Raw genomic sequence first — 26,316 nt, forward strand, 5'->3', positions numbered from 1 at the left:
ATATCTTGACTAAATGACCCATCCACATGCAAACCCAGGGTTTTTCTGTGGGGTCAGGACGATTTGATAGTCTTAGGCTCTGAAATTTAAAAACATCACAATGGATGAGGAAAAAAGAGACATTTGAAAATATACTAATGAATGATACACAAGGTTTCCTAATTCAGAAGGGCAAAATAATTCACTGATAATAAAACAAATAATTAAACAGGAGAAACTGCCATAGTACCACTGGTTAATTATAGAAAAACGGCCAGTCTAGGTGATTGGTCAACAAATGCTGCATTCATTTTTTCATTCAACAGATTTGAATTGAGCTCCTACTATGTGCCAGCGCACAGTACAGCACTTAATAAAATGAACAAAAATCCCTATCCTCCTGGAGCTCACAGTCTAGTGAATAAGAAAATAAAAAAGATAAACTGGCAAAATACAGATATTAGATGGTGATAAGTGTTATGAGATAAATAAAGGGGGAAAAGGGTTTGGGGGGTGAGTGTGGGTATTGCAACTTCAAATTGGCCTTAGAAATCTCACTGAGAAACTGACTTTTGAGCCCAGACCTGAAGGAGGTAAGGGAATGAGTTAGATGACCATCTGGGGGAAGCTTTTTAAGCAGAAGGAATAGCCTCAATCAGAAGCACGCCTGTCATGTGTGAGGAAGGAGAGGAAGGCCAGTGTGGCTGGAGATGAGTCCGTGGGCGAGTAGGAAACGGTTTCAGAGAAGTAATGGGGCGTGAGATTGTGTAGGGCTTTGTAGGCAAGTGTAAGGACTTGCTTTTATTCTGAGATGAGAAGCTTCTGTGAGTGTTTGAGTAAAGGGATAACAATCTGATTTATAGCTCAAGAGGATTATTTCGACTGATGTATTGAGAACAGATGGGGGTAGTGTACAGTGGGTCATAGCAGGAAGCTGTTAGGAGGGTCAGATGAATGTTTTTCATAGAAATTCCCTTAGTACTAATCCTATTCTGCCTTTTTAACCTTATTCTCCTATTTCTCTGGGACATTCTTAAAAATAGAGATCAGGCAAGATGGTAGATTATATTCCGAGCACCTGAGCCTATGCTTGAAAATAGGGACAGCAAGGGTCTAACACTCTACCCTTTCATGCAAAGCCCTCTTCAGTTCCAGGGAAGGAGGGTCTTATAATAATCTAGACCAGTCGTTTTCAAACTTGTTTGGTTTCAGAACCCCTTTACATTCTTAAAACTTAGTAAGGACCCCAAAGAGTTTATATGGGTTACATCTATTGATATCTTATCATATTAAAAATGAAAACTAAGAAAGCTTTGTAATATTTAATTCACTGAATAAACCCACAGTAACAAAATTTTTTAAATGAAAATTATTTTTCAAAACCAAACCTATTTATTAAGAAGAGAGGTGTTGTTTAGCATTTTTACAAATCTCTTCGTTACCTGGTTTCGTAGAAAGAACACAGCTGGGTTCCCAGAGCTGCTTCTGCATTCAGGCTGCTACGATGTTGTTTTGGTTGAGACATATGAAGAAAATAAGGTCTCATATAGATAATCTTCTTCAATACTAAATCCAAACTTGACCAGTAGTAGTTTCTTAAAGGTCAGTTGCAATGTGGAATCTAACATTTATCAGGGAAACTTTATCATCTCCTTAGAATCCAGTGGTTGACTTTGCCCTTTGCACGGGTATTTGTAACATTACGCATTTTGGGTGGGAAGGATATTAGTTCGTGAGTCATGCAGATCTTCAAAAGGACTCATTTCATTATCCAATATCAAAAATCAGTTGTTACTACCACTGACCAGGTTCAGGACATGCTACCCCAAAATATGGCAACTTGGCATACCGAATATTTCAAGCTGAAAAAATCTGAGATGTGGCATGTGACTTCTTTTTTTCTATTTTGTTAGTTCCGCTTGTGACCTGGTTGCTTCTCAGTAAAGAGTGAACACACAGTGTTCAACAGCCACCATCAGAACAAACATATTTGATCTGTTCTTATGATTTCTTCCATCTTCAGGAAGGACTTTCTGACCTTCCTGAAGCAGACATAAAACCCTCACATAGGAGGTGCCCTCCCTGTACAGGGAGGAAAGGAGTAGCTCTGAAAATGAAGGGACAGAGAGCAATCTGAACAAACAGGACTTGCTAAGTTTGCCAGGTTACTACGCTTAGCTCACCTTTGTCACATCGTCCCAGGACTTTCCACTCTTCAGCAAACCTACCAGAAAAACACTCAGGTTCAACTGTTTCTTCTAGTTTTCATTTATTTCCCTATGAAGACTTCTGTGTCATGTAAAACTTGTATTAAATGTATACGCTTTTCTCATTAACCTGTCTTTTGATACAGGGATTCCAGTTAAAAGCTTAAAAGAGCAGAGGAAAAAGATATTTTTCTTTCCTTCTATCATTAATCTCAGTCTTTTTTACAAATTGAGAAGCCTTCAAGTTCCCAGTGGTGGATACGTTTTCCAAAATTCTAGTTTGAAAACTTAAATTTTATCATTAGCAACAAATTCTAGCAGTTGTTTTATTTGAAGTAATAAGCTCACCCCTTTTTTTTGCAGGACAATGTCTGCCATAGTTTGTCAGTCATTCTTTCAACTAAAAATGATGTTCCATGAAAAAAGTGGCTAGTTCAGCTCACAAATCAATCATACAAATGTTTTCCTGGTGAGAAATATTGTATTTCAGCGCACAGCAAAAGTGCTTTATCAGCATCATATTAATATCAAAAGAATTATTAAAAAGACATGTATCATAATAGAGCCTCAAGGCATGTTGAATAGTGCTGATATAAAGCAATTTCCCCAAGTGTCTCTCTCAACGTTGGCAAGTTTGGGTCCAGAGCTCTCTGAAAAACCCAGAGGTTAAGGACATTCATGCAAATCCTTTTTTTAAGAGTCAGAAGAAGTCCAGTAGATAAGTTAGTTTGTTCAACCATCTCTAACTTTGAAAAGTTCTATTTGCACATTTCTCTGGTATTTCTCAAGTATATAAATATTGTATTAAAAAAAAATAATAAGGTAAGTCTTGGTCAATCCTCAAAGTCGTCCTAAATGGAGAACTTCCAGTTGCTTAGCTCCACATTTACAAAAAACATCGTCCTTGTAATCTGTGTTCTATTTTATTTTCTCCACCATGGTCAAGAATGAATTGCATGAGGAAATATTCTACCTAGAGTATTAGTTATCTCTGCTCCAATAAAATTTTATTTACCAAAATGGGCAATGAGGTGGATTTGGCTCCAGGCTGTAGTTTGCCAATCCTACAGTAGGCAACGCTGGACTTCATCCATCGCACTCACCTTGACCTTCCTTACAGATTGAAACTCCATGACAGTACTGCATACTTGATGCATACTTTTGAGATGTTCTGCTAACAATGTGAACACTGGATGTTTTGGGTATGTGCTATTGCTCAGAAGCTTCAATGATCATTTCTGGCAAGGCTAGCAGGAGATAAGTGGTTATTTCCTGTTTTAATAGGGTAAGTTATCGTCCGGTTTTAATTTCTCCTGTTGAATGTTCTTAGCAGTGCTGTTACTTGATAGCATGATTGGTGAAACCGGTATGAATTGACCTCAAATTGGTAACTTCACACAACATATTTTAGATATTTCATTTTAAGAAGTGAGAGAGGTAGAATGCTGAAAGACAGAGGTGGACCCCATTGGTTAATCTAGATTAAGTGATAAGAAAGCAAATAACTGTAGGACCAGAATTACTTGCTTACCTCTCAAACAGGGATCATTTAAAATGACAGCTCCCGATTTATTTTCAAGTGTGTTCCTATCAGTTAGGGCTACTTATTGGACCACTTTGAGCAATGCTGTACTTACTCAAGAGTTCTGTTTTCTTGGGACACTCCTTCCAAAATGTTTTGCTCAGAAAATACTGGTCTACTCAATAGAGATGACTATTATCCTTGAATGAACCCCACACATTACAACATAATAATGTTAGTTTTCACAAAGGAATATAGGAGAAAAATGCATTTTCTTAACAGAAATAAAATCCTTGGGATAAAGTAGCTATCTATAAACGCCCATCTGCCACAGCATGAAAGGACATTGTATTTATCATTGTCAAGGGCTATGAAGTACTTATTTTTCACAGCAGTTTAACAGCCGAAATTCCAATCAAAGAGCTAACATTTGGGCTCTCATATTCTCATAAAATGTTCAGGTACATAAATTAGAATGTTCCAGCCTGCAAAGGCTAACTGAACAGATCTAACTGTGGCTGGGCTATTTATAAACAGGAGAAGAAAAATCGTAAGAGCCACTGGGTAAAAAAATCCCACGAAAATCAAGAGTTTTGAAAATAAGTAATTTTTGAGAAGTACTTTTTAAAATGGCCAATATTTGTTATGCACTTACAAGAAAGAAAACAACAAAAAAAGTATATGGTTCTTGGTTACTTTAAAAACCCATTAAATGGGCCGGCCCGGTGGCTCAGGCGGTCGGAGCTTCGTGCTCCTAACACCAAAGGCTGCCGGTTCGATTGAGGGCCAGTGGGCTCTCAACCACAAGGTTGCCGGTTCGACTCCCACAAGGGATGGTGGGCTGTGCCCCTGCAACTAACAACGGCAACTGGACCTGGAGCTGAGCTGCGCCCTCCACACCTAAGACTGAAAGGACAACAAGTTGACTTGGAAAAAATCCTGGAAGTACACACTGTTCCCCAATAAAAAAAAGTCCTGTGTTCCATTAAATCTGGGAGGCTTCTTTGGTTTATCACCCCATCTTACTCGTTTGTCATGAAGCCATTCCAGGAAAAATTTCAAGTACTTTGGGCTGTATTATCAGCACCTTTCCAGTAATGGTCTGAATTCAGATCCGTGATGAAAACAAGCTGGCTGGTTTAACATAGTGCAAACAGAAATCATGCTCATGAAGACAAACTCGAACACTATGGTCTAGAACACCATAATTTGAAGGTATTAATTTTCTCATTACTAGAGAAGTGCAGTTCTCTCATAAAGACCAAAACACAATTTCTTTTTAATACAATTTTTGCTATTAATTTCTGCTGTAATCTTCCCACCCATTCATGGACTAGGGTAGTACTTGATGAGGCTGACAATTCTCAAACTGATCTAATGTAAATGTCAAATATTCTCTGGAAGGGGTCGTTGAGTGTATGATGATGATGACACTATCACTGATTGTTTTCTATTTGCCAACTCCTGGGTCAAGTAGTTAAAAAATATTAACTCACGAATTGGCACATTCCTGGAGGGAGAGAGAGGTTAAGGAATGTGACTAATACACTCCCACAGCAAGAGGTGGAGCCCAGGCTTCAACCGAGGCACTGACTCCAGAGCTCATGCTTCTCACTACTAGGCTATGGAATCTTGCATATGTTTTGTTTTGAAAAAGAACCAGTGGTTGAACTGAAAAGAAGCATGTGAACCACTTTTCTTTAAAAGTTCATTTTCTTAAAAATGACTCCTTTCTTAAGACTTGTTTTATCAACATCAAAAAAACCAAAAAGAGACCCCACAAACAATCCAGTTAGACACTGGGTAGAGGACCCGAACAGACATTTCTCCAAAGAGAACTATATACAGATGGCCAAAAGACATATGAAAAGATGCTCAACATCACTAATCATCATTAAATGCATATCAAAACCACAATAAGATACCATCTCACATGCCTGTCAGAATGGTTATCAAAAAGTCAACAAATAACAAGTGTTGGCGAGGAGAAAAGAGAACACTCTTGCACTGTTTGTGGGGCTATAAATTGGTGGAGCCACTATGGAAAATAGTATGGAGATTCCTCAAAAAATTAAAAATAGAACTACCATACAACCCAGAATTCTACTTCTGGGTATTTATCGGAAGAAAATGAAAACTCTAATTTGAAGATGTATTTACCCCTATGTTCACTGCACCATTATTTACAACAGTGAAGATATGTGTCCATCTGATAAACAGATAAATAAGATGTGGTATATATACACAATAAAATATTACTCAGAAAAAACAAATAAACAAAAAAACTAAATCTTACCATTTGTGACAACATGGATGGACTTAGGGGGTATTGTGCTAAATGAAGTCAGACAGAGAAAGACAAACACCATATGATTTCACTTATATATGGAATCTAAGAATACAAAAGAAACAAACAAAACAAAAACAGACTCATAGATACAAGAGAACAACTGATGGTTGCCAGAGGGAAGGGGGGTTAGGGGGCTGGGTGTCAAAGGGGAACAAGAGGTACAAACTTCCAATTATAAAATAAATAAGCCACAGGAATATAGCGTACAGCACAGGGAATATAGTCAATAATATCCTAATAACATTTTATGGAGACGGATGGCTACTAGACTGGTGGTGATCACATCGTAAAGTATATAAATGTCGAATCACTATGTTGCACACCTGAAACTAATGTAATACTTTAATAAAAAAATTTCAAAAAAAGACTTTACTTCTGATTTTATAAAAAGCCTTAATATTTTAAAATGTTATTTTATAATGTGAATGGCTGTTGTATACATTTTATTAAATGTTTTCTATTCTGCATTTCAAACTGAGTCAATAATTGTAAATGACACAATTGTACAGAGGGTTACAAGTACCTTAACAGTTATAAGTTTAACTTTGCAAGTAAATCTAGTTTGAAAAAGGTATTACATTAGTAAATAAGCACATGTTTATCCCAATCTTTAAAAACTTTTATGAAGCCTAAGATAAATGTATTGGAATTACATTTCCTGGGCAACACTAGAAAACTAAATGGTTAAAGAATATTTGTGAAGAGGGAAGAAACTACAAAAACTAGGTAACTGTAGGATAATCAACTAAGCTGTCTTCAAATATGAACAGCGTGATACTTTTTCATATTTTAGCCCCTTACACTTGGTCTTTAATCTATTATATATCGTGATATTCTAACAACACAACTAAAAACTACTCCTTCTCAGAGAAGAAATCTGCAATAAAATGTGTAATGCCTTTTGTAATTACTAGTTTAATAAAACATTATCCAAACAACTAATCAATTACCAGTGTTTAAAATTTATAGTAGGAAACTGACTAAAAACAACAAAAGACTATTTCTGTTTCAAATTTAGGCCAATTGAAATAATTTTTAATACAGCTAAAGCCGGTGCAGGGGCTACATTTGGTTAAATCTCTGGCTGACCAGACTTCTAAGAATGTGATTATGTAGGTGGACCGCTAGGATCAGTGGATTCCACTCCTTAGCTGTATGACATCGGATTCCTATCACAATTCTATTGAGGAGACTCATTAGGAAAAGACCATCATCTATGAGCTCCCATTAAAGCCCCTTTCCCCACCCCCTATGCATCCCACCCCCACAATAAAAACTGTTAGTTGTGCTGTTGTTGCTTTTCACTGGAGACCATAAGTTTGAGTTGAATTATTCAATATGAGGGTCACAATGAGAGAACGTGGATCTTTCTTATTCTTGTGAACTGTGATCTTTCCTTTCAAGGCTTCACCTATAGAAGAAAGGCAAAAAACGTGTTTAAGAATTCAGGGAAAACAGTCTAACAGAAAATTAGTATACCTAGTACTTCTCTCTTTGGTTGTGAGATGTTTCACTAATTTTTAAAAACTTTTTAATTGTCAAATCCTTGCAAAAGAGTAAGCAAAATCACAGAGGTCATGCAGGATTGAGGAGCAGTTTTATTTCTCCCGAATATGAGGTCCGAGGCATACATGAAAATACAGGACATGGTTCTTGCCCTCAAAGAGTTCACATAAGGTCAAAGGTGAAGAAAAATATAGGTTGGTACAAAAGTTAATTGCAGTTTTTGCCATTATTTTTAACCTTTTAAACTTCAATTACTTTTCCACCAACCTAATAGCTACATCACCAATTACACAATAGGTATATGTCTAAAGTGTGCTGAAGGTGAGGATTAGGAAAGGTTGCAAGGCAGTACAAGGCAATATTTCATAAGAATTAAGGCATGAGTTATGTGGGGACTAAAGTCATGGTTAACTTAAGGAGTGCACATGGAATGGCACTGAAAAGGAAAAAGCATGTTACAGAGAGTCTTGAGGGAATGACATCAGAAACTGAAAATTACAGCTGAGGATACTTAAATGTATATTTTATAGAGGCTGTTGGCCTTGAAGGTATTACATAACACTGTAAATGGAAACCAGAATTTACACAGGTGAAACAATGAACACAAAAAACGATTACATATTCTTTTAAAGGCAAAAACTGACTCCCTAAAAACTTGCATACATTGTATGCTCCAAATTTTATTTTATTCAAAAACAGAATTATATCTATGCACTTTTCTGATTACAAATACTTCTCATTTAAGTTTTTAAAAATTTCTTTACCAGGAATCATTTGAAAATAAAAAAAGAAATTGCTAAGTTGTAACTGATCACCATTCCTTGCTTTAAGATCACACCAAATAATATCAGGTATAGTTTCACTATTTGGATACACACAGAAAGACTCCATATAAAATGACTGAGAAATCTATATACAATGATCCACATACTGAATTAATATCTTTTTTTTTTAGAAAAAGACTGCAAATCCCCACATTAAGGGATAAATGAATCTGAATGTTTTTCAATATGGTAGTGAAATAACAGACTAAGAACATATCAAAACTATCTAATAATTTTATTTATTTCAGAGTATAAAGATACCATTACTGATATATTCTATACATCCTGCAGAAAAGGTAAGGCTTATATAGTTTAATACAGAGAAAAAAGACATATTACATACAAGGGAAGAGAAAAAAGAGTGACCTGAGAATTTCCATCAGCCAGACATGTCGTTGAAGTGATGAAAGAAGAAAATCTATCAACTAAGAATTCAATATCTAGCAAGAATCTTTTAAAAAACGAAGGTAAAATAGGGACTTTTTTCAAAGAAACAAGAGCCAAAACTTCTTTTCCACTAGACCTACCCTACAAGTAATGTTAAAGGCAGTTCTTCAGACAGGAGGAAAATGACACCAAAGAGAAACTTGGATCTCTACACAAAGGGTGCTAGAAATGGTAAGTATATGGTAAATATAAAAAATTTTCTTTTTAAAATTTATTTAAAAGATAATTAACTGTTTAAAGCAACATATTGTGGGGTTAAAAACTTTGGGGAAGGAGAACTGACTCTAGGTTTGTTTGTTAGTTTCAGACAAAGCTGACTTCAGGGAAAAAATATAAAGAGATAAAGAGAGACATTTCAAAATGATAACTTGTTCAATTCATAAATGCGACATCATGAATTTTTGTATGCACGGAGTTTCGAAATGCATGACACAAACCTGACAGAACCGTAAGAAACAGACAAATCTACAATTATTGTTGGAAATTTCACTTCTCCTTTGTTGATAACTGCAGTAACAGCTAAACAGAAAAGCAGAAAGAATATGGAAGACTTGAATTACATTACTAACCAACGAGACCTGACTGACATCTATAGAACCAAGACAGATCATATACTGGATCATAAAACAAATCTTGAACTATGTATAGAAATCATACAGCATTATGACTCTGACCAAAACTAAATAAAATTAAAAATCAGTAACAGAGGGATACTTGAAAAACCCCAAATATTTAAAAATTAAACAATAGACTTCTAAATATTCCATAAATGAAAATAAGAATCATAACTAGATAGCATTTTGATCTGAATGATAATGAGACACAACATATAAAACAATGTGGCCTAAATATGACTAAAATGCCTAAAACAGTGCTTAGTGGAAAAATTTATAACTTTAAATGCTTACATTAGAAAACAAAGAAAACAGGGCAGAGGTCTTCAGTGGTGAATTCTATCAAATGTTTAAGAAAAATAATACCAAATTACATAGAGGAGGGAATATTCCCCAACTTATTTATTGAGGGCAGCATTATCCTGATACCAAAACAAGATAAATTCATTAGAAGAAAACCGTAGATGAATATCCCTCATGAAGATAGATTCAAAAATCCTTTGAACAAAAGAAAAAAAATCATGATTGTCTCATGAAATATATAAAATGGAACCGACAAAATTAATTTGTAATAATTTTCAGCAAGCTAGAAACAGAAAGAATCTTACTCAACCTCTGAGAAACTATAGGTAACATCATTCTTAATGGTGAAAGACTGAATGAATTTTTCCTAAGATTGGGACTGAGTCAAAGATGTCCATTCTGACCACTTCTAATTAGTATTCTATTGGATGCCTTACAGCATTAAGGTGCAAGAAAAGAAAAACAAAAGGATATGGATTAAAGAAAAATAAAAAATGTAAAAACAATCTTTATTTGTAGACAACATGGTCTTATATATAGAAAATCCTGAAGCAATACGCAAAAAAAAAGCTACTGGAACTGTAAGATGATTTAGCAATGTCTTAGGATGTAAGGTCAATATAAAAAATTAACTTTATTTCTATACATTATCAATAAAGAATTAGAAATTAAAATACAAAACCACAATATCATTTACAATGGCATCAAAAAAGCATACAATACTTGAGATAAATATCACAACATATGTGCAAGATTCAGACACTATGAAATAGCGCTAAAGATGATCTGAAATAAACGGAGAGATACGTTTTGCTTGTGGATGGAAGACTAAATATGTTTAAGATGTCAATTCTCCCCAGCATAATCCATAGATTAAACACAATCCCAAGCAAAATCCTAGCAGGCTTCTTTTGGGTAGAAATTAACAAGTTGATTTTAAAACTTATATGGCAATTTAAAGGATCTAGAATAGCAAAAACAACTTCGAAAAAAAATAGACACACAGATCAATGGGACAAAATAGAGCTCAGAAATAGACCTATACATACATGGTCAATTAATTTTTGACAAAGGAGTCAAAGTAATTAAATAGAAAAAGGACAGTCTTTCAAAGAAATGATGATGGAACAACCTAATACACATTTGGGAAAAAGATGAACTATTACTCTTAAAAATTAACATAAAATAGATCATAGACGTAAATGTAGACCTAAATGTAGAAGGCAAAGCTACAAAAATTTTTAGATTAAACATGTAAGGAAATCTTTGTGATGTTAGGGTAGCAAAGTTTTTTTGATTGACACAAAAGCACGAATTTCAAAAATAGTTAAGAAAATGAAAAGAAGAGAATTGGGATAAAAATATGTACTAGGAACATATATATTTGACAAAAAACTTGTGTCCATATGTATATTCTTACAACTCAACAGTAAGATGACAAACAATTCAATTACAAATTGAGCAAAATATTTTAACAGAAACCTTATAAAAAGATATACAGATGACCAATAAACACATGAAAAGATGCTCAACATTATTAGTTATCAGACAAACGCAAATTAACACCACAACTATCACTGCATATATAATAGAATGGTTTAAATTAAAATGACTGGACTTTTTTATAAGTGGTGGCAAGGATATGGAGCAACTGAACCCACAATGGTGGTAGGAATGTTAAATGGTATAGTCATTTTGAAAAAAATTGCCAGTTTCTTATAAAGTTAAACATACACTTACCATAGACTCAATAATTCCACTGTTAGGTATTTACCCAAGAGAAATGAAAACATGTCTGCATAAAGACTTTTACATGAATGTTTGTAAGAAATTTATTCATAATGGCCCTTAACTGAAAACAATCCAAAAGTCTAGCAGCAGGTGAATGCATAAGTAAATTGAAGTATGTCCGTACAAAGGACTACTACTTGGCAATAAAAAGGAACCAATCACTGATACACAGATGAATCTCAAAAATATGCTAAGCAAAAGAAGCTGGAGTACATTCTGAGTAATTCCACTGATACAAAATTCTAAAATACCAATACTTTAGTATTAGTAATACTACTTAGTAATATTAATATGCGTAAGAGAGCAGAACAGTGGTTGTCTTGGTCAGGGACTGGAGCTGGGGACGACCACACAGGGGATCAAGGAAATTTTGTTGAGTGATGGAAATATTTTATGTCTTGATCAGGGTGGTATATACGTTTGTCAAAACTCTTCGAACTATACAGTTAAAATGTGAATTTTTATTGTATGTCAAATATAGAATAAAGTTGTTTTAAAAATGTGATGCCTTAGAAATAAACAAAAATAAATGTAAGGTAGAAGAGAAACCAAAAAATCCATTATGGAGATTCAGTACATGGTAAGTAGGACATTTTTAATCATTGAGGAAAGGATTCAATAAAATTGTATAAATATAGTAATACAATATTTTTAATATGATATCAAAGTCAGAAACCAAAAGGAAAAGGTTGAAGATTTGACTATGTAAAAAAAAATTCTATAAAGATACTTTAAAGAAAAGAAATGAAACAATGTTACTTCCACATCTTAAAATTAGCAAAGAAAGTCTGAATTTTGAATTGATTCCTTATGATGGATTATCAGAAGTGGGATATCTTAAAAGGTATAGTGTGTATTCCAGTTTTACATTCCTGCTATCCTCATCAATATTGGGTGTTTCTACAAATCAAACCATCTTCCTCAAGTATGGGCAACACCAGTCTCGCCACCCGCCTGCCCCCATCCCGGGCCTCTCTGAGCCCAGAGACCCCATCAAAAAAGACTGTGTGTGTTGTCTTCCTCTTCAATAAGTTTCTTGTAGTCCAGAGGAAAACAGAAAAAAACACAACCCATCTTTGTTATTTTGATAAACAACAACCAGAATCTGAGTGCTTTGATTTGCATTTCAGTGATTATCAGTGGTGATGGGTATTATTTTGAATGTTTAACAACCATCTTAAAAAAAATCTTTTTTTGCATTTACTTAGATTTTCTTGTTTGATGTATGGTTGCAAATATTTCTTTTTGGTGTATGTACCCTAATGATTACTGCTCTTTAAGTTGCCTTAGAAGTGTTTTAAAAATGTTAAGTTGACTTTTGTGTACATGTTCTATTCAATCCTTAGTGTAAATTAAAATAGGAAGGTTCCATGGTGCTTATAAAGCAGGTTATCAAATTCTTCATTTCAGGTTTAAAGGATATGTCAACAAGAGCTGTATATAGTCTAACTCAAGATGAACTAGTAATGGATACTTTTGTTAAATTTTCACATGAAAAAATAAATTTAAGCGTCAATATTAAACAAAACAACTGAATAATTAAAAAGGCATAACATTATAAGCTCATAGCATAAATTTCATGTCTAAAAATGGAATATAAGTAAAATAAGTATTTCTATAATAACCTTAATTCCAAAATGAGTGCAAACAGCACCTATTTTAAGTTAATTAAATAGCACAAAGGGTCACAGTAATAAATACATAATTCACACTGCTGAACTGCCTTCAATTGTTCAAGCCTGACTAAAGTGCCAAGGCAGTGGTTGTAATACCAGAATAGATCGGAGTAATTAATCAGTGTCAAATAGATATAAAATGACTAATGTTGTTAAGCGTGTACACTGTAGTGAGAGCTGCAAAGGACATTCTCCATGGAGCTGAGCTGTAGTACTTTGTTTTAATCATCGGCAGATGGCTATTAGTACACCACAAAGCAGTGTTACAGTTCAATCAAGAATAAAATTCATTTCATTTCAATTCTGTTCTAGTGGTTTTTTAAAATTAATTTCTTCCAGAACAATGAAATTTCATTTCCCCAGAAGGGGGTCATTATTATCACTATTAAAGCTTAGAGTTAAAAAAAAAATGAAAAAAAGAAAAAGAAAAATGGATTCTTCATATAAAAGCTTACTGGGTATATGTAGAGAAGGAGAAATAAATAGCTTGGTTTTAATCATATTTTTAAAGCCAAGTCACATGAAAATAATCTGGATTTTTGAAGTAAACACTGCCACATAAGTTTATTTAAAATTGTAAATTATTTTTAAAGGAAAAGAAAAAAATACACCCTGACTTTAAATATAAAGTGTTCTCTAATTCCTTTAAAAGTATTCATTCGTACTCCCACAAGGCTGGAAGTGCTCAAATGTTTAGAGCAGTACTTTCGGAACTATTTTTAGGACTACATTGTGAATGAAATAACAAACAAAACAAAACAAAAACAAACTAGGCTCATTGTATTATAGTTCCATTTTGCTTTTGGCCAAATGTAGAATTCTTAATCTGAGAAATTCCCTATTCACACTGTCTTTTCCCGCTTTCTAAATATCAAGTCTACTCTCCAAGGACAGATTTACCATTACCGAAAAAAAAAGATTAACCATTACTGATCACACACACACACACACTCCACACACAATCTAGGTAGAATAACTGCATAGGTATGTTTATAATATTTTACTTATTTTAAAAAATCCTGTCATATTATTTTCTGGACATTAAAATATGGTTGACACAGCAAATCTTCCTGATTAGACTCTTGGCTTTATTTGATTTTATCTAAAAATGTTATATATAAGCCAAAACCTACGCTTAATTTAACTAAACCCAACTATAAAGAGCTCTTCAGCATGCCAAGATAAAACTGGAACACCAACCTGCTCAAGTACACTAGTATGGTGAAATTTCTGAGAAAATCAAAGTTGACTAATGGTCCAACCAAATACAACAGCTAGATAAATGCCGCTGGCATGGTCACTCAAGGTGATCAGAAGAAATTAAATTTCCATGACAATGCATATTACTCTACCTATTTGTTTGTTCAGCAGAGTATTTACAATATGGCAAGTACTGAGTGAGGGTTCTATTAGCACCCTGTATCACAGCACGCTGGGCTAGTACAACACAGATGTAGGTACGAATTGACCTGGGAGAACAAGAAGGGGAGCATTTAACTGAGGACAATGAGGGAAGATTTACGGAAATAAGCTGAATCATAAAGGGAAAATTGGAATTAATCAAGAGAAAGAGGTCAAAACAGCTTTCTTGGTGTAAGAATATCTTAGACAAAAGCAAGGAGGAAGAAAAGATAGAAAAGTTAGTTGAAAAATGAGCTGAAGCATATGATGGACTTGTGTGGGGCGTGACAGTGTGGGGTTAGAAATGCTGAAAAATGGTCAGATTGTAAAGGGCTATGGTAAGGAACATGAATTTTATTCTGGACATTATGACTGTCCAGTGAGGGGTTTTATTTTTTAAATTAACTTTATTAACACATAAGTTACATACAATGAAATATACACATTTTACATGAGCAATTCAATGAGTTTTACCAATTATGTCACATTCATAAACTTTTGCCTACCTCAAATCTCAAAGATTACCTCTGTTATCTTCTAGACGTTTTACTTTATCTTTTAGAAGTTTTAAGATTTTAAATTTAGGTCTATGACTCCCTATAGAGTTGGTTTGTGTATATGGTGTTAAGGAAGAACTGAGATTCATTGTTTTTCTATACAAATATTTAACTGTTTTAGCAACATTTCTTGAAGACTATCCTTTTCCCATTGAATTACACTGGCCCTTTGGAAAAATTCAACTATACAAAAGTGGGTCTATTTCTGGTTTATTTTCTACTTGTTCTATTAATCTATGTCTGTCCATAATATATACTGATACTACACTGGGTTAATGTAACTTTTAAATAAGTTTAGAAATTATAGTTAAATTACAATACAGTTCTTTCTCATAATTGTTTGGCTACTCTGTCTTTTGCATTTGCATATAAATTCTAGAGTCAGCCTATATTTCTGTCTTGCTTAATTCTGCAGTGTTTTTTTTTTTTTGTACATTCTTTAGTTTTTAATACACACAATCATGTTATCTGTAAATAATGACAGTTTTCTTTCTTTCTAATGGCTTTTAGTTTTTTGTGCTTTATTGCAGGGGCTAAGACTTCCAACATAAGAGAACAGGTATGGTGAGAGTCCCAGACTTAGGGGGAAAGCATTTAGTCTTTCTTCATTCAGTGTGATGTTTGCTGTTGACTTTGTACGGATCAGGCTGAGGAAGTTCTTTTATTTCTAGTTTGCTATGATTACTTATCATGAATGGATATCGGATTTTTTTCAAATGCTTTTTCTGCATCCATTGATGTAATCCATGGTTTTTCTTTAGGCTGTTAGCATGGTGGATCACATTAAATGATTTAAAAATATTGAATAAGCCTTGCATTCCTGGAATAAACCCCATGCAGTCATGGTGTTGTTCTTTTTATAATATTGCTGGATTCAATTTGCTAGTATTTTGTTGAGGATTTATGCCTCTATACTCATGAGGGATACTGGTCTGCAGTTTAATTTTCTTATACTCTTTGTCTAGCTTTTGGCATCAAGATAATAGTGCCCTTATAAAATTAGCTCTCTTTGATTTTCTGGAAGAGACTCTATAGAACTGGTATTATTTCTTCAAGTGATTGAGAGAATTTGCAATGAAGCAATTTGTGCCTAAAGATGTGTTTTATGGGAGGTTTCTGAGGCCGGCTGCCTGGTTTTGTAAATAAAATTTAATTGGGACACTGTCAAACCCACTGTCCCTTAGAGTTTCAGGTGTCTGTGGGTCCCACTGTTGACACTATTACTACTGCTACCACTGTGGGATTATCTAGGGGCTGGAGTACGAGAGAACAGAAAAACATGTAAAAGAATGGGGATTTCCCCCAATGCTCTGAGCATTGGGAGGTGCTTTCCCCATTTCTCAAGCTAGAATTAGAGGGCTCCTTTGGGAACTCTGTTTGTGCTGGTGCCCTCTTCCAGGTTTCAGGCTGTCTGGAGTCAGGATGGGGGATACTAGAGAAAAACAAATCGTAATTTACACCAGTTCAGTTGTACTTCAAATTCTGGTTTTCTTTACCAACGCATCTGGTATTGCTTTTCAGAGCTCTCAAAGAGGTGTTCCATGCATTCTGGTTTTAAAGCTACAATTGGTGAGCAAGATATGGAATGTGCTTACATCATCTCACCTGGAACTAAAATGACTGTGTCTTTATACTTAAGTGTGTTTCCTACAGATAGCATTTAGTTAGTTCCTGCTTTAATGCAGTTTATTTCTGCCTTTTAATTGGCATGTTCAGACCTTTTTTTAAAAACTTCTTCTTTCAAGCAGTTTTAAGTTTACAGCGAAACTGAGAAGACAGTGCAGAAGTTTCCCATATCTTTCTGGCCCCACATGCACAGTCTCCCTCATTATCGACATCACTTATCAGAATGGTACATTTTTTTTTACCAAGAATGAACCTATATTGAAGACACGTCATAATCACTGCAAGTCTATAGTTTACCTTAGGTTTCACTCTTGGTGTTATATATGAGGTGTGATCAAACAATACGGTGAATGCTTAAAAACAATGTATTACAGTAAAAGACACATTGCCATTAATCTTTCCTCAAAATACTCCCCTTTGTTTTGAACACATTCATCCCATCATTCTTGCCACTTTCTGAAGCAGTTCTGGAAGTCCTCTTTCATGAGTGTCTTTAGTTGTACTGTCGTGGCTGTCTCGATGTCCTGAATCGTTTTGACTTTGGGGAAGAGCCAGAAGTCACACGGTGCCAGATCTGGTGAATAAGGTGGATGAGGACACAATGTCATGTTTTTATTTGATTAAAATTGCTGTACCGGAAGCGATGTGTAATACGGAGAGTTGTCATGATGGAGGATGACTGATGGCACACTTTAAAACACACCTTCTCTCAACTGTAGCTCACAACCATCTGACTGCACCGAACAAGTTGAAACTTGTCAAATATTATTACTATAGTTCGACGCGAGGCTTCTCTTATTGAAGATCCCTGCCTTTTTCTTGGATGGCACTCAGCAGCAGCATTCACCATATTTTCTGATCACAACTGAAGGCTCCATTTCACACATCGCTTCTGGCACGGCAATTTCTGTCAAATAAAAACATGACAGTGTGTCCTCATACACCTTATTCAATGGAGCTGGCACTGTATGGCACTTCCCCAAAGTCAAAATGACCATGAAAGGTAAACGTACTGAATCAATTCAGGACATGCAGGCAGCCACAACAGCACAACTAAAGACACTCAAAAACGAGGACTTCCAGAACTGCTTCAGATAGTAGCAAGAACAGTGGGATAAATGTGTTCAAAACAAAGGGGAGTATTTTGAGGGAAGATTAATGGCAATGTGTCTTTTACTGTAATAATTTTTTTATTCACTGTATTATTTGATCACACATCATATTTGTCCATCTGTTATCTTCTTTTGAATTGAAATTTTTTTCATGATTCTATTTTATTTCTACTGCTAACTTATTAGTTGTATTTTGTGGTTGCATTTAAAATATTTTAGCTGTTGCTCTGGGGTTTACATTATACAATTTATCAGTTTACCATTAAATTGCTTCACGTACAATGTAAGAACTTCATAATATATTTCCAATTTCTTTTTTATCACTGCCAAACATTTTATGTCTCCATATGTTTGAAACCCATAATACATTGTTTTTGTTTTAAATGGTCAATTATCTTTTAAGAAATTAAAAAGTGAGATAATAAAAGGCTTTTTAATGTACTCGTACATTTTTTGCATTTTCCTTCCATTCCAAGAACTTGCTTTAATATATCATTTTGCTGGTCTGCTGTAGATGAATTCTTTGAGCATTTTTCTTCTTGAAAAGTTTTTATTTAGTCTTCATTTTTTAATATATTTATTCTAGATATAGAATCTAGGTTGATAGTTTTTTTTAGCACTTTAAAAATGTCATTTAGTTATTATCTGGCTTACATAGTTTCTGATGAGTATTCTGAAGTTATTCATTCTTTGTTCCTCTCTCTACGTTTCCTTTTTCCCTGATTAACTCTAAAGATTTAAAAAAATTATCACTGTTTATCAGCAATTTATGATGTGTTTTGGTTTTGTTTTCTTTGTGCTGGTCCTATTTGGGGTTCACTGAGTTTCTTCCATCTGTGGGTAACAGTTTTTACCAAATATAAGAAAATTTTGGCCACTATTATTTCTTCAAATATACTTTCTGTCCATGCTTCTTCCAAGGACTTCTATTATTACATTTAAATTAGAGTGTTTCATATTTTCCTACAGGTTACTGTAGATATGTTCATTTTTTAAAAATATTTTTCCCCCTGCTCTGTGCTTCATTTTGGATACATTTTAATGCTGTATCTTAAAGTCTACTCATCTTTTATTCTGCTGCTAATTCCATCCAATGACATTTTCACTTCAGATACTGTAATTTCCATCTCAATAAGTTCTACTTGGATTTTAAATGGCAGTGAAGGAGACAGAGAATATAAACAGTGTCAGTGGGAAACCTTAGAATCATACATCTCCTTCCCTGTATTCTGAAAAAGTCAGTTACTCTAAAGATTACTAGGTAAAGAACAGCTAGGATTTCAAAACTTCACAAGACATCAAATAACAATTTGTTGTAGTTAGGCAGGAGAATTTTCAAATACTATCTTAAATCTTTCTCAAGATTAGAAATGAATTAGTATTCCTTTAAAATACTAACATTAGGACAACAAAATGGTTACAGTGAAGAAGAAAGCAACATTTTCAAGTTTCCAAACCTCAATCCAAATACCAGAGTTACACAAAGACAAAACAAACAAAAAAATGAGGATGTGAAAGGATTTCATTTGTGTTTGCCTCATTTCAGTTTTGCCTGTGCTCAAGGTTTTTGGAGAAAGAGAAAATGACACCATCAAGGTTTTATTTCCACAGCATTGCAACCTCAAAGTGAAAAATAACCACAAGGTGCTGCTTTACTCTAATAGTGTTTATTTGCATCTACTAAATTCAACTTATGTGTCAACGGTGAAATCAAAATGATGTTAGAATTTTATGAAATATTTTAAACATATAGAGAATAATATAATCATGACCTCGGACCCACTACTTGGCTTTGTCAAATATTAACATTCTCCCACAGTTCCTTCAAATTTTAAAAGAAATCAGATATATGGCATTGAATGAACCCTCTTTGCAGCCTTTCCTGATCCTATTTCTATCCTTTCTCAGAGGTAACCACTATGTTGAATTTAGTGGTTACCATTAAGTGTTGCTTCTTACTTTTGCTATGTGTGTATGTATAGTTGTTTGACGTTTTTAAACTTCACATAAGCAGTATACTGCAAAACTCAATCTGCATCTTTTTCTGCTCAATGTTATTTTTAATACAAAAAACGTATATGATTTATTTTATATGCTACACTTTAATATATACAACTATCATATTTATCTATCTTCTGATGATGGCTATTAAGGTTACTTCCAACTTTCACTTCCACAAACCATACTGTTGTGAAGGTCCTTATACACAGGTTGTGGGAGAGATTGTTCAGAGTACATACCTAGCAAAAAAACTGTGTGGCTGAAGAGATGGTACGTCTAGACTTAACTTGATATCAAACTATTCTCTAAAGTTGTACCAAGACTACCAGCAGAAGAGTATAAAAGTTACATTTGTCTAAATTATTGCCAGCACTCGGCACTGTTAGATTTTATGTGATTTTATAGTGATGGATAAGATGTTATGTCATAGTTTCAATTATCCTTTCCCTGAGGAACTAGTGATGTTGAGTATCTTTTCATTGAGCTTTGTTGTACATTCAGGTTTCCTACAGTCAGGAAGCTTTTAGTAAAGGTGGGACAAGATAACTTAGATGTAACAAACATTTTTTTTCTTAAAAAAGGTTCCATAATCAAATTCTAATGTTTGGAGCTAAGTGTGTAGTATGCAAGAACTATGGGTGCTCATATCAGTGAACCATCAATGAAGTATACAGTATAGGAATGTAGAAGTGAACAGTCCTTGAACACTGTGTAAGATTTGAGGAGGTGGAGACAGTGGAGTGCTTTCTAGAATAATGTATTTTGAATATGATCACTGAATGACATTCTCTTTAATTTATACTTTACCTCTATTGTGATTTTTCTCTTTAGGCACTTGGGAAATGAAAATATTTTCTTTTGGTTATATTTGCAACTTAGTAAGTACTAATTATGTAGGTAGATGGTTAGCTCTAAGAACATCTTATGTTAGCCTCTGTTATATTACTTCAAATACAGGGCACATAAAAAGTGGTTGCAAAATGAATGACTGTTGTTTACTTCAGAATAAGTAAGACATCACCCCCCCCCCCTTTATTTTTCTTTCTCACCTGCTTTAACTGAAAATGGCTTTTCCAATAGAAATATTGTTTGTTTCCAGTGTGTTTTGGTGCTCTGGGGGCCCGTAGAGAACAAGACCTGCATTGGTAGAGTTCAAAAGTATCTGATGAAGTACAAGGTTTTTAATATCATGGTACATTAATCTACTACATCAAATACAAGCTCCAATTGCTTACAACAGCAAAATCTTTATGATCAAACACCTTGGGGCACAAAAATAAAATACAATGTATTTCACATAATTAATTCTTATGAGACAATTCATGATACTTACTCTCTTGTTGCAATTCTTCTCAAAGTATATATCAAAATAGCCAGCAATTGCCTGTTTTAAAAAAACAAACAAACAAGGAATACAAATAATTATTAAGCTAATTATATGACATGATTATTCAGTCTTTTAAAACATGGCAAATAAGAAACCCTTTCAAAGACAAGACACCTCTTAAACTTATGGCAGGTCACTATTTACCCTGGAAAAGATGTTGTAAGCAAAAGTAAAATAATATAATTTGGCTTTTCCTCACAAACTATATAATAATAAGAGTAATAATCCAAACCAATAAGGCTAATCAATATGTGTTACTGGGAAAATGATCATGGTAGACTACTGAAAGGGGAGAGACTACATGGAGTGAGAGAGCATCAGCTGGCCCCCAGTTGACCCAGACTCTCCTGCTCGGATGCTGCCATGCGAGTTAAGCCATCTTGCACATTCCAGCTCTCGTCCAGCCTCCACGGCCCCTAGACACCTGTAGCAGCATAAAAGGCCAGCAGGGAGAGACCAACAGAAGAACCAGTAGATAAGTCCAGTCCAGATGACAGAATCAGAAACGAGTCTAAGTGATTGTGACTTCAAGACATTAAGCTTTGAGGTGGTTTGTTACACAGCAATAAATAACTAAAACATACTCTTTTATACAAAGACAGCTCATTTAATTTCTTCAGATATCATACGTCCAATTCTAAAGCAAAGTACTATAAATATTTTTGCAATGAGATCAATGGAATATTTAAATGTTACTTTTTTCTAAAAATGAAATAGAAATCATTTTATTTTATTAATAATAGTACTCAAATAAAACTTACGTTTAAGCAAATACCCAAAGGAGGAACTCTGAAGTAACTCTAAAGGTTACTGTGAGAGTACAAAACAGTCTCCAAAAGAAATTAACATATTCAGATGAATATATAATTTTCTTTTTGTTGTTTAAAATTTAAGTGGTACCGTTCCTTTTTCTTTCATTAGTAGGACTGGCTTGACTTAATCTATTTTTAAAACTGGCATTAAATAAAGCTTATAAAGTATTAAAAACAGGACACTGATTATTGTAAAATCACTATAAAGCTAATTTGTGTACTCTACTGCTTTTGTTGAGAATATGAAGTTTTATTGATCTGTAGGGTTAATATGGATTGAATCCAAACCAAATTCAATATTTAACCTTGAGGTTCATTATACTTCAGAAACCAAGAGAGAATCGAAATACTATTTATAATTCTGTCAAACAGAATATAAAGCAATGTAGTACTCAGCTAGAGATTATTATAGAAAACCATGTAGCTAATGAGAACATTCCTAAGACATAACTTTTTTCAGTTGATTTCCTGATACCTTCCATTGACTAATTTAATTGTTTCCTTAAATTTATCCCTGTATTTCTATCTTGTTCATTACTATATCCTTAGTGCCCAAGCAGTGCCTGGTCCATAGTACACAATATTTGCTGAGTGTGCTATGATAAAAATTCTACTACAGTACTTATCATACTATATTTTAGTTAGTTTGCCTATTGGACTGTAACTTCTTTATGAGCAAAGCCTATGTGTAATTTATATTTCTATGCCCCAGCGTAAGTCTGTTACAGAGCAGGTTCTCCATAAATTTTAGTTAACCTTTTTAGTCTTCAGTTTCTTAAATATAGCTAGCCTCATTACATAGTCAATATACTTTATTAAATAATTGAACAATTAACCTTAGATGGAAATAATAATTATCAACTCTGAAAAAAATGGAGAGTTTGGGACAAATATGAGGAGGAGAAAGCTAGAGAAGAGCATGCCCTAATTCTATGTATAATGTTGCACAGGTCTCAGCCTAATGCCAAACTGCGTAGCTCGGGTTGAATCCAAACCAAAATAACAAAGGCTGAGGGAAATGAACTAAAACCTGAATCATTGACACAAGTCTCAGGATTAAACCCTGAAAAAAAAAAAAAAGTGTGGGGAAAATCCAAACCAACAAGTAAAGGCTTAGAGAACGAAACTGAGATTTGAAAAACCTGTACAAGTCTCAGACTAATTCCTAATGTGCATATTTGCAGAAGAGACTCAAAATAGTATAGCAAATACTTGGAGAACGAAACTGAGATTTGAACCACTGTGTGCCCAGACACTGTTGACAGTGCTTATGTTCTGAATTTAACTGGGTTGACTGCCTGCTGGCATCAACATTCTCCAGACAATTAATTATAAGACGACTGAAAATCCACACAACATAGCATGCACAACGTCTAGAATATAATCCAAAATTACTCAACATGCAAAGAACCAGGAAAATGTGATCAACTCTTAAGAGAAAAGACAATCAACATATGCCAACTCTCAGATGACTCAGGTGTTGGTACTATCAGAATGACATTAAAGCAGAAGTTATAAATATGCGGGTATGAGGTAATAGAAAGTAGGTGACAGAAAACACATTGAATCAAAAGATTGGAATTCTCAGTAGAGAAACAGAAACTATAAAAAAGACCCAAATGGAAATTTTAAAATTGAAAAATACAATAACTAAAACAAAAAAACTCCCTGGGCTGAATTGCACAACGGCGGTAACAAACGAAAAAACAAAACAGCAGTGAATGTGAAGGTAGATCAATTGAAATTATCTAATATGAAAAACCAAGGGGTAAAGATTGAAATAAAATCCACAGAGCCTCAGGGACTTGTGAATCTAACAAACACATATGTAATTGGAGGTCAAGATCGAAAGGAAAACGCTATTGGAGCACGAAAAAAAAAAAAAAAAAAGCCTTTCAAAATTCTATATCCAGAAAAAGTATCCTTCTGGAATAAAGGCAAAATAAGGACATTTTCAAGTTAAGGAAAACTAAAATAATTCATTTCTAATGGACTTTTCAGGAGACATTTTAAAGTTCTTCAGGTTGATGGGTAATAATACTAAAAGGAATCCTGAAACACCAAAGATAATAGAAGAACAACAGAGATGATAGATGGGTAATATAAAAACTACCTTTTTCCTCTGAATTCCTTTATAATACTTATGACTATTTAAGGCAAAAATTATAACATCATCTGGTGGGGTTTATATGTACGCACATATAATCATAAAGATCAGTGCAAGGAGTAGGAAGGTAAGAGGGAGGAAGAGTGAAATCCCAATATACCCAAATATTTAAAAAATTTGGAACTGAAGAAAGCTTTGTAAGTACCACACAAAAGGCAGAAACTTAATATCAGGGAAATTAAAAATTTTAGTATCAAAACTAAAAGGCAACAAATCTGAGAATACCGGGGGTGCCAATAAAACGTATACACATGACTTGTACTCGTCTTTTGTTATCAGTATGTATTTAGTATTACAATTTTAACACAGTTTTTTTCTTTCTTAAAATGTGTATATATTTTTTTGGCACCCTCTGTATTTAAGATGTATGTAAAACAAAGGGTAACTTGTTCTTTGTACATTTAACTACTACAAATTAGTAAGAACACAATATGTGTAAAGAAATTAAGAAAAGACAAAGCATTTATAAAATTTATAAAAGAAAAATCAAATGAAATCATAAGCATTTGAAAAATATGTTTGACCTAGGAAAAGTGAGTAAATTAAAACAACCAGATACAATTTTCCTTGATTATGTTGGAGATAACATTTTTTAAATTATAATATCCACAGTTCAGTGAGAAATGTGACATTCATATTGGGAAAATAAACTGAAATAACCTTTTTACAGGGAAATTAACAATACATATTAACAGACAAAACATTTATATTAAAAAGAAGTCAGACACAAAGTAGTGAACACATATGATTCCATTTATATATAGAAAATTCAAAAACAGCAAAATTTGTGTTGTAGGTCAGTATAGTATTTACCCTTGCGATAGGGGTAGAAACTGGAAGGGGTAACATGGTGGGTTCCTGGGAATACTGTTTCTTAAGCAGAGCGCTAGGTACGTGGTGGTATTCACTTTGAGCAACTTTATCAAACTACTTATGATTTGTGCACTTTTCTGTTTTATAAGTGATGTTATGCACTCAATTGTTTACATAATGTACATAGTTACTGATTCAGGTATTCTAAAAATTATTCTATGGAAATTAATTAAGTATGCTTGCAAGAATTTAGCCATAAGATGTCAATTTTAGCCAAAATTTTAAACAAGTGACCAGTTAATAAATCATAATACCTCCTTATAATGGAATACCATTTGGCCATCAAAAGTAATCCTGTAGATAAATATTTATTGATTTGGAAAAATAGTCAAAATACATCATTAGATGAAAAGAATAATATGTATATTATGGGTACTTATATGTAATGAAAATGTGATTATATGTGTATATATCTGGAAAGATATTCACTAAGCTACTGAAAGTGGATGATAGATTTGGAATATTCATATTCTTTATGCTTACTTATAAATAATATTTCTCATAAAAATAAACAGCTTCTGTGATAATAAGTTATTCTGAATAACAGTCGAAATAAATGATCCACAGTATTGCATGAAGAGGCATTCGATTCAACCATTATCTTTGCATCAGTTCTCTCAGTGAATCCCTGAGGTCACTCATCTCTGTAACCCCATGGCTAGGGCACTGTCTAATATGTAGGAGAAAGCTACATGAATTTGAAAAATAAAAAATGTATCCCCAAATAGTATTTCTAACAAAAATAACATTTTCCAGCAAAAGAGATTAGCAAACGCAAAATGAGAGAAAGGAGAGGAGAAAAGATGAAAATGGAATAATCGCAGTAATAAGAAATTGCCAAATTATATGAAAACGTTAAGAGGACTTCTAAAGATTTTAGTAAGTGGGTTCCATGGGGCGGGGGGGTTTACTTTACATATATTTTATGTACTCCTTATATTCTGTTACTGAAAAAAAAAAACTAAAACAAATCCTAATAAGCTAACAAAACTTTTTGTAAAAACAACAAATTCAGGTTTAAAAGAAGTTCTTACAACATTATCAGAAAACGTGACCTGAATCTGAAATGTGTAACACACACAAAGTTAAACATCATATAGTTAATCTGGTAAAAAAAAAGGCTGGCATATTAGTATGGTAGACAAACTGTAAATTTTATAT

At 33.8% G+C, this 26,316-nt stretch overlaps 1 protein-coding gene across 4 annotated transcripts in view; it reads right to left on the reverse strand.

Annotated features, from left to right (window-relative positions):
- Positions 1-5,452: 5,452 nt before the first annotated feature.
- PRMT3 (protein arginine methyltransferase 3) overlaps positions 5,453-26,316 on the reverse strand; it is a 123,162-nt gene continuing 102,298 nt past the window's right edge. For 3 of the 4 annotated variants that reach the window (XM_081064925.1, XM_081064927.1, XM_081064928.1), the window contains 3 exons: positions 21,250-21,300; positions 20,966-21,053; positions 5,453-7,469 (listed from right to left, as the gene is read on the reverse strand). In XM_081064925.1, the coding sequence (XP_080921051.1) occupies positions 7,360-7,469; positions 20,966-21,053; positions 21,250-21,300 (249 nt within the window). In that variant the 3' untranslated portion in view covers positions 5,453-7,359. Of the gene's footprint in view, positions 7,470-15,625; positions 17,711-20,965; positions 21,054-21,249; positions 21,301-26,316 lie in introns of those variants that run through there. The other variant, XM_081064926.1, reaches the window with a different exon arrangement.

The sequence above is a fragment of the Rhinolophus hipposideros genome (assembly GCF_964194185.1).
Source record: "Rhinolophus hipposideros genome assembly, chromosome: 10".
Taxonomy (NCBI): Eukaryota; Metazoa; Chordata; class Mammalia; order Chiroptera; family Rhinolophidae; genus Rhinolophus; species Rhinolophus hipposideros.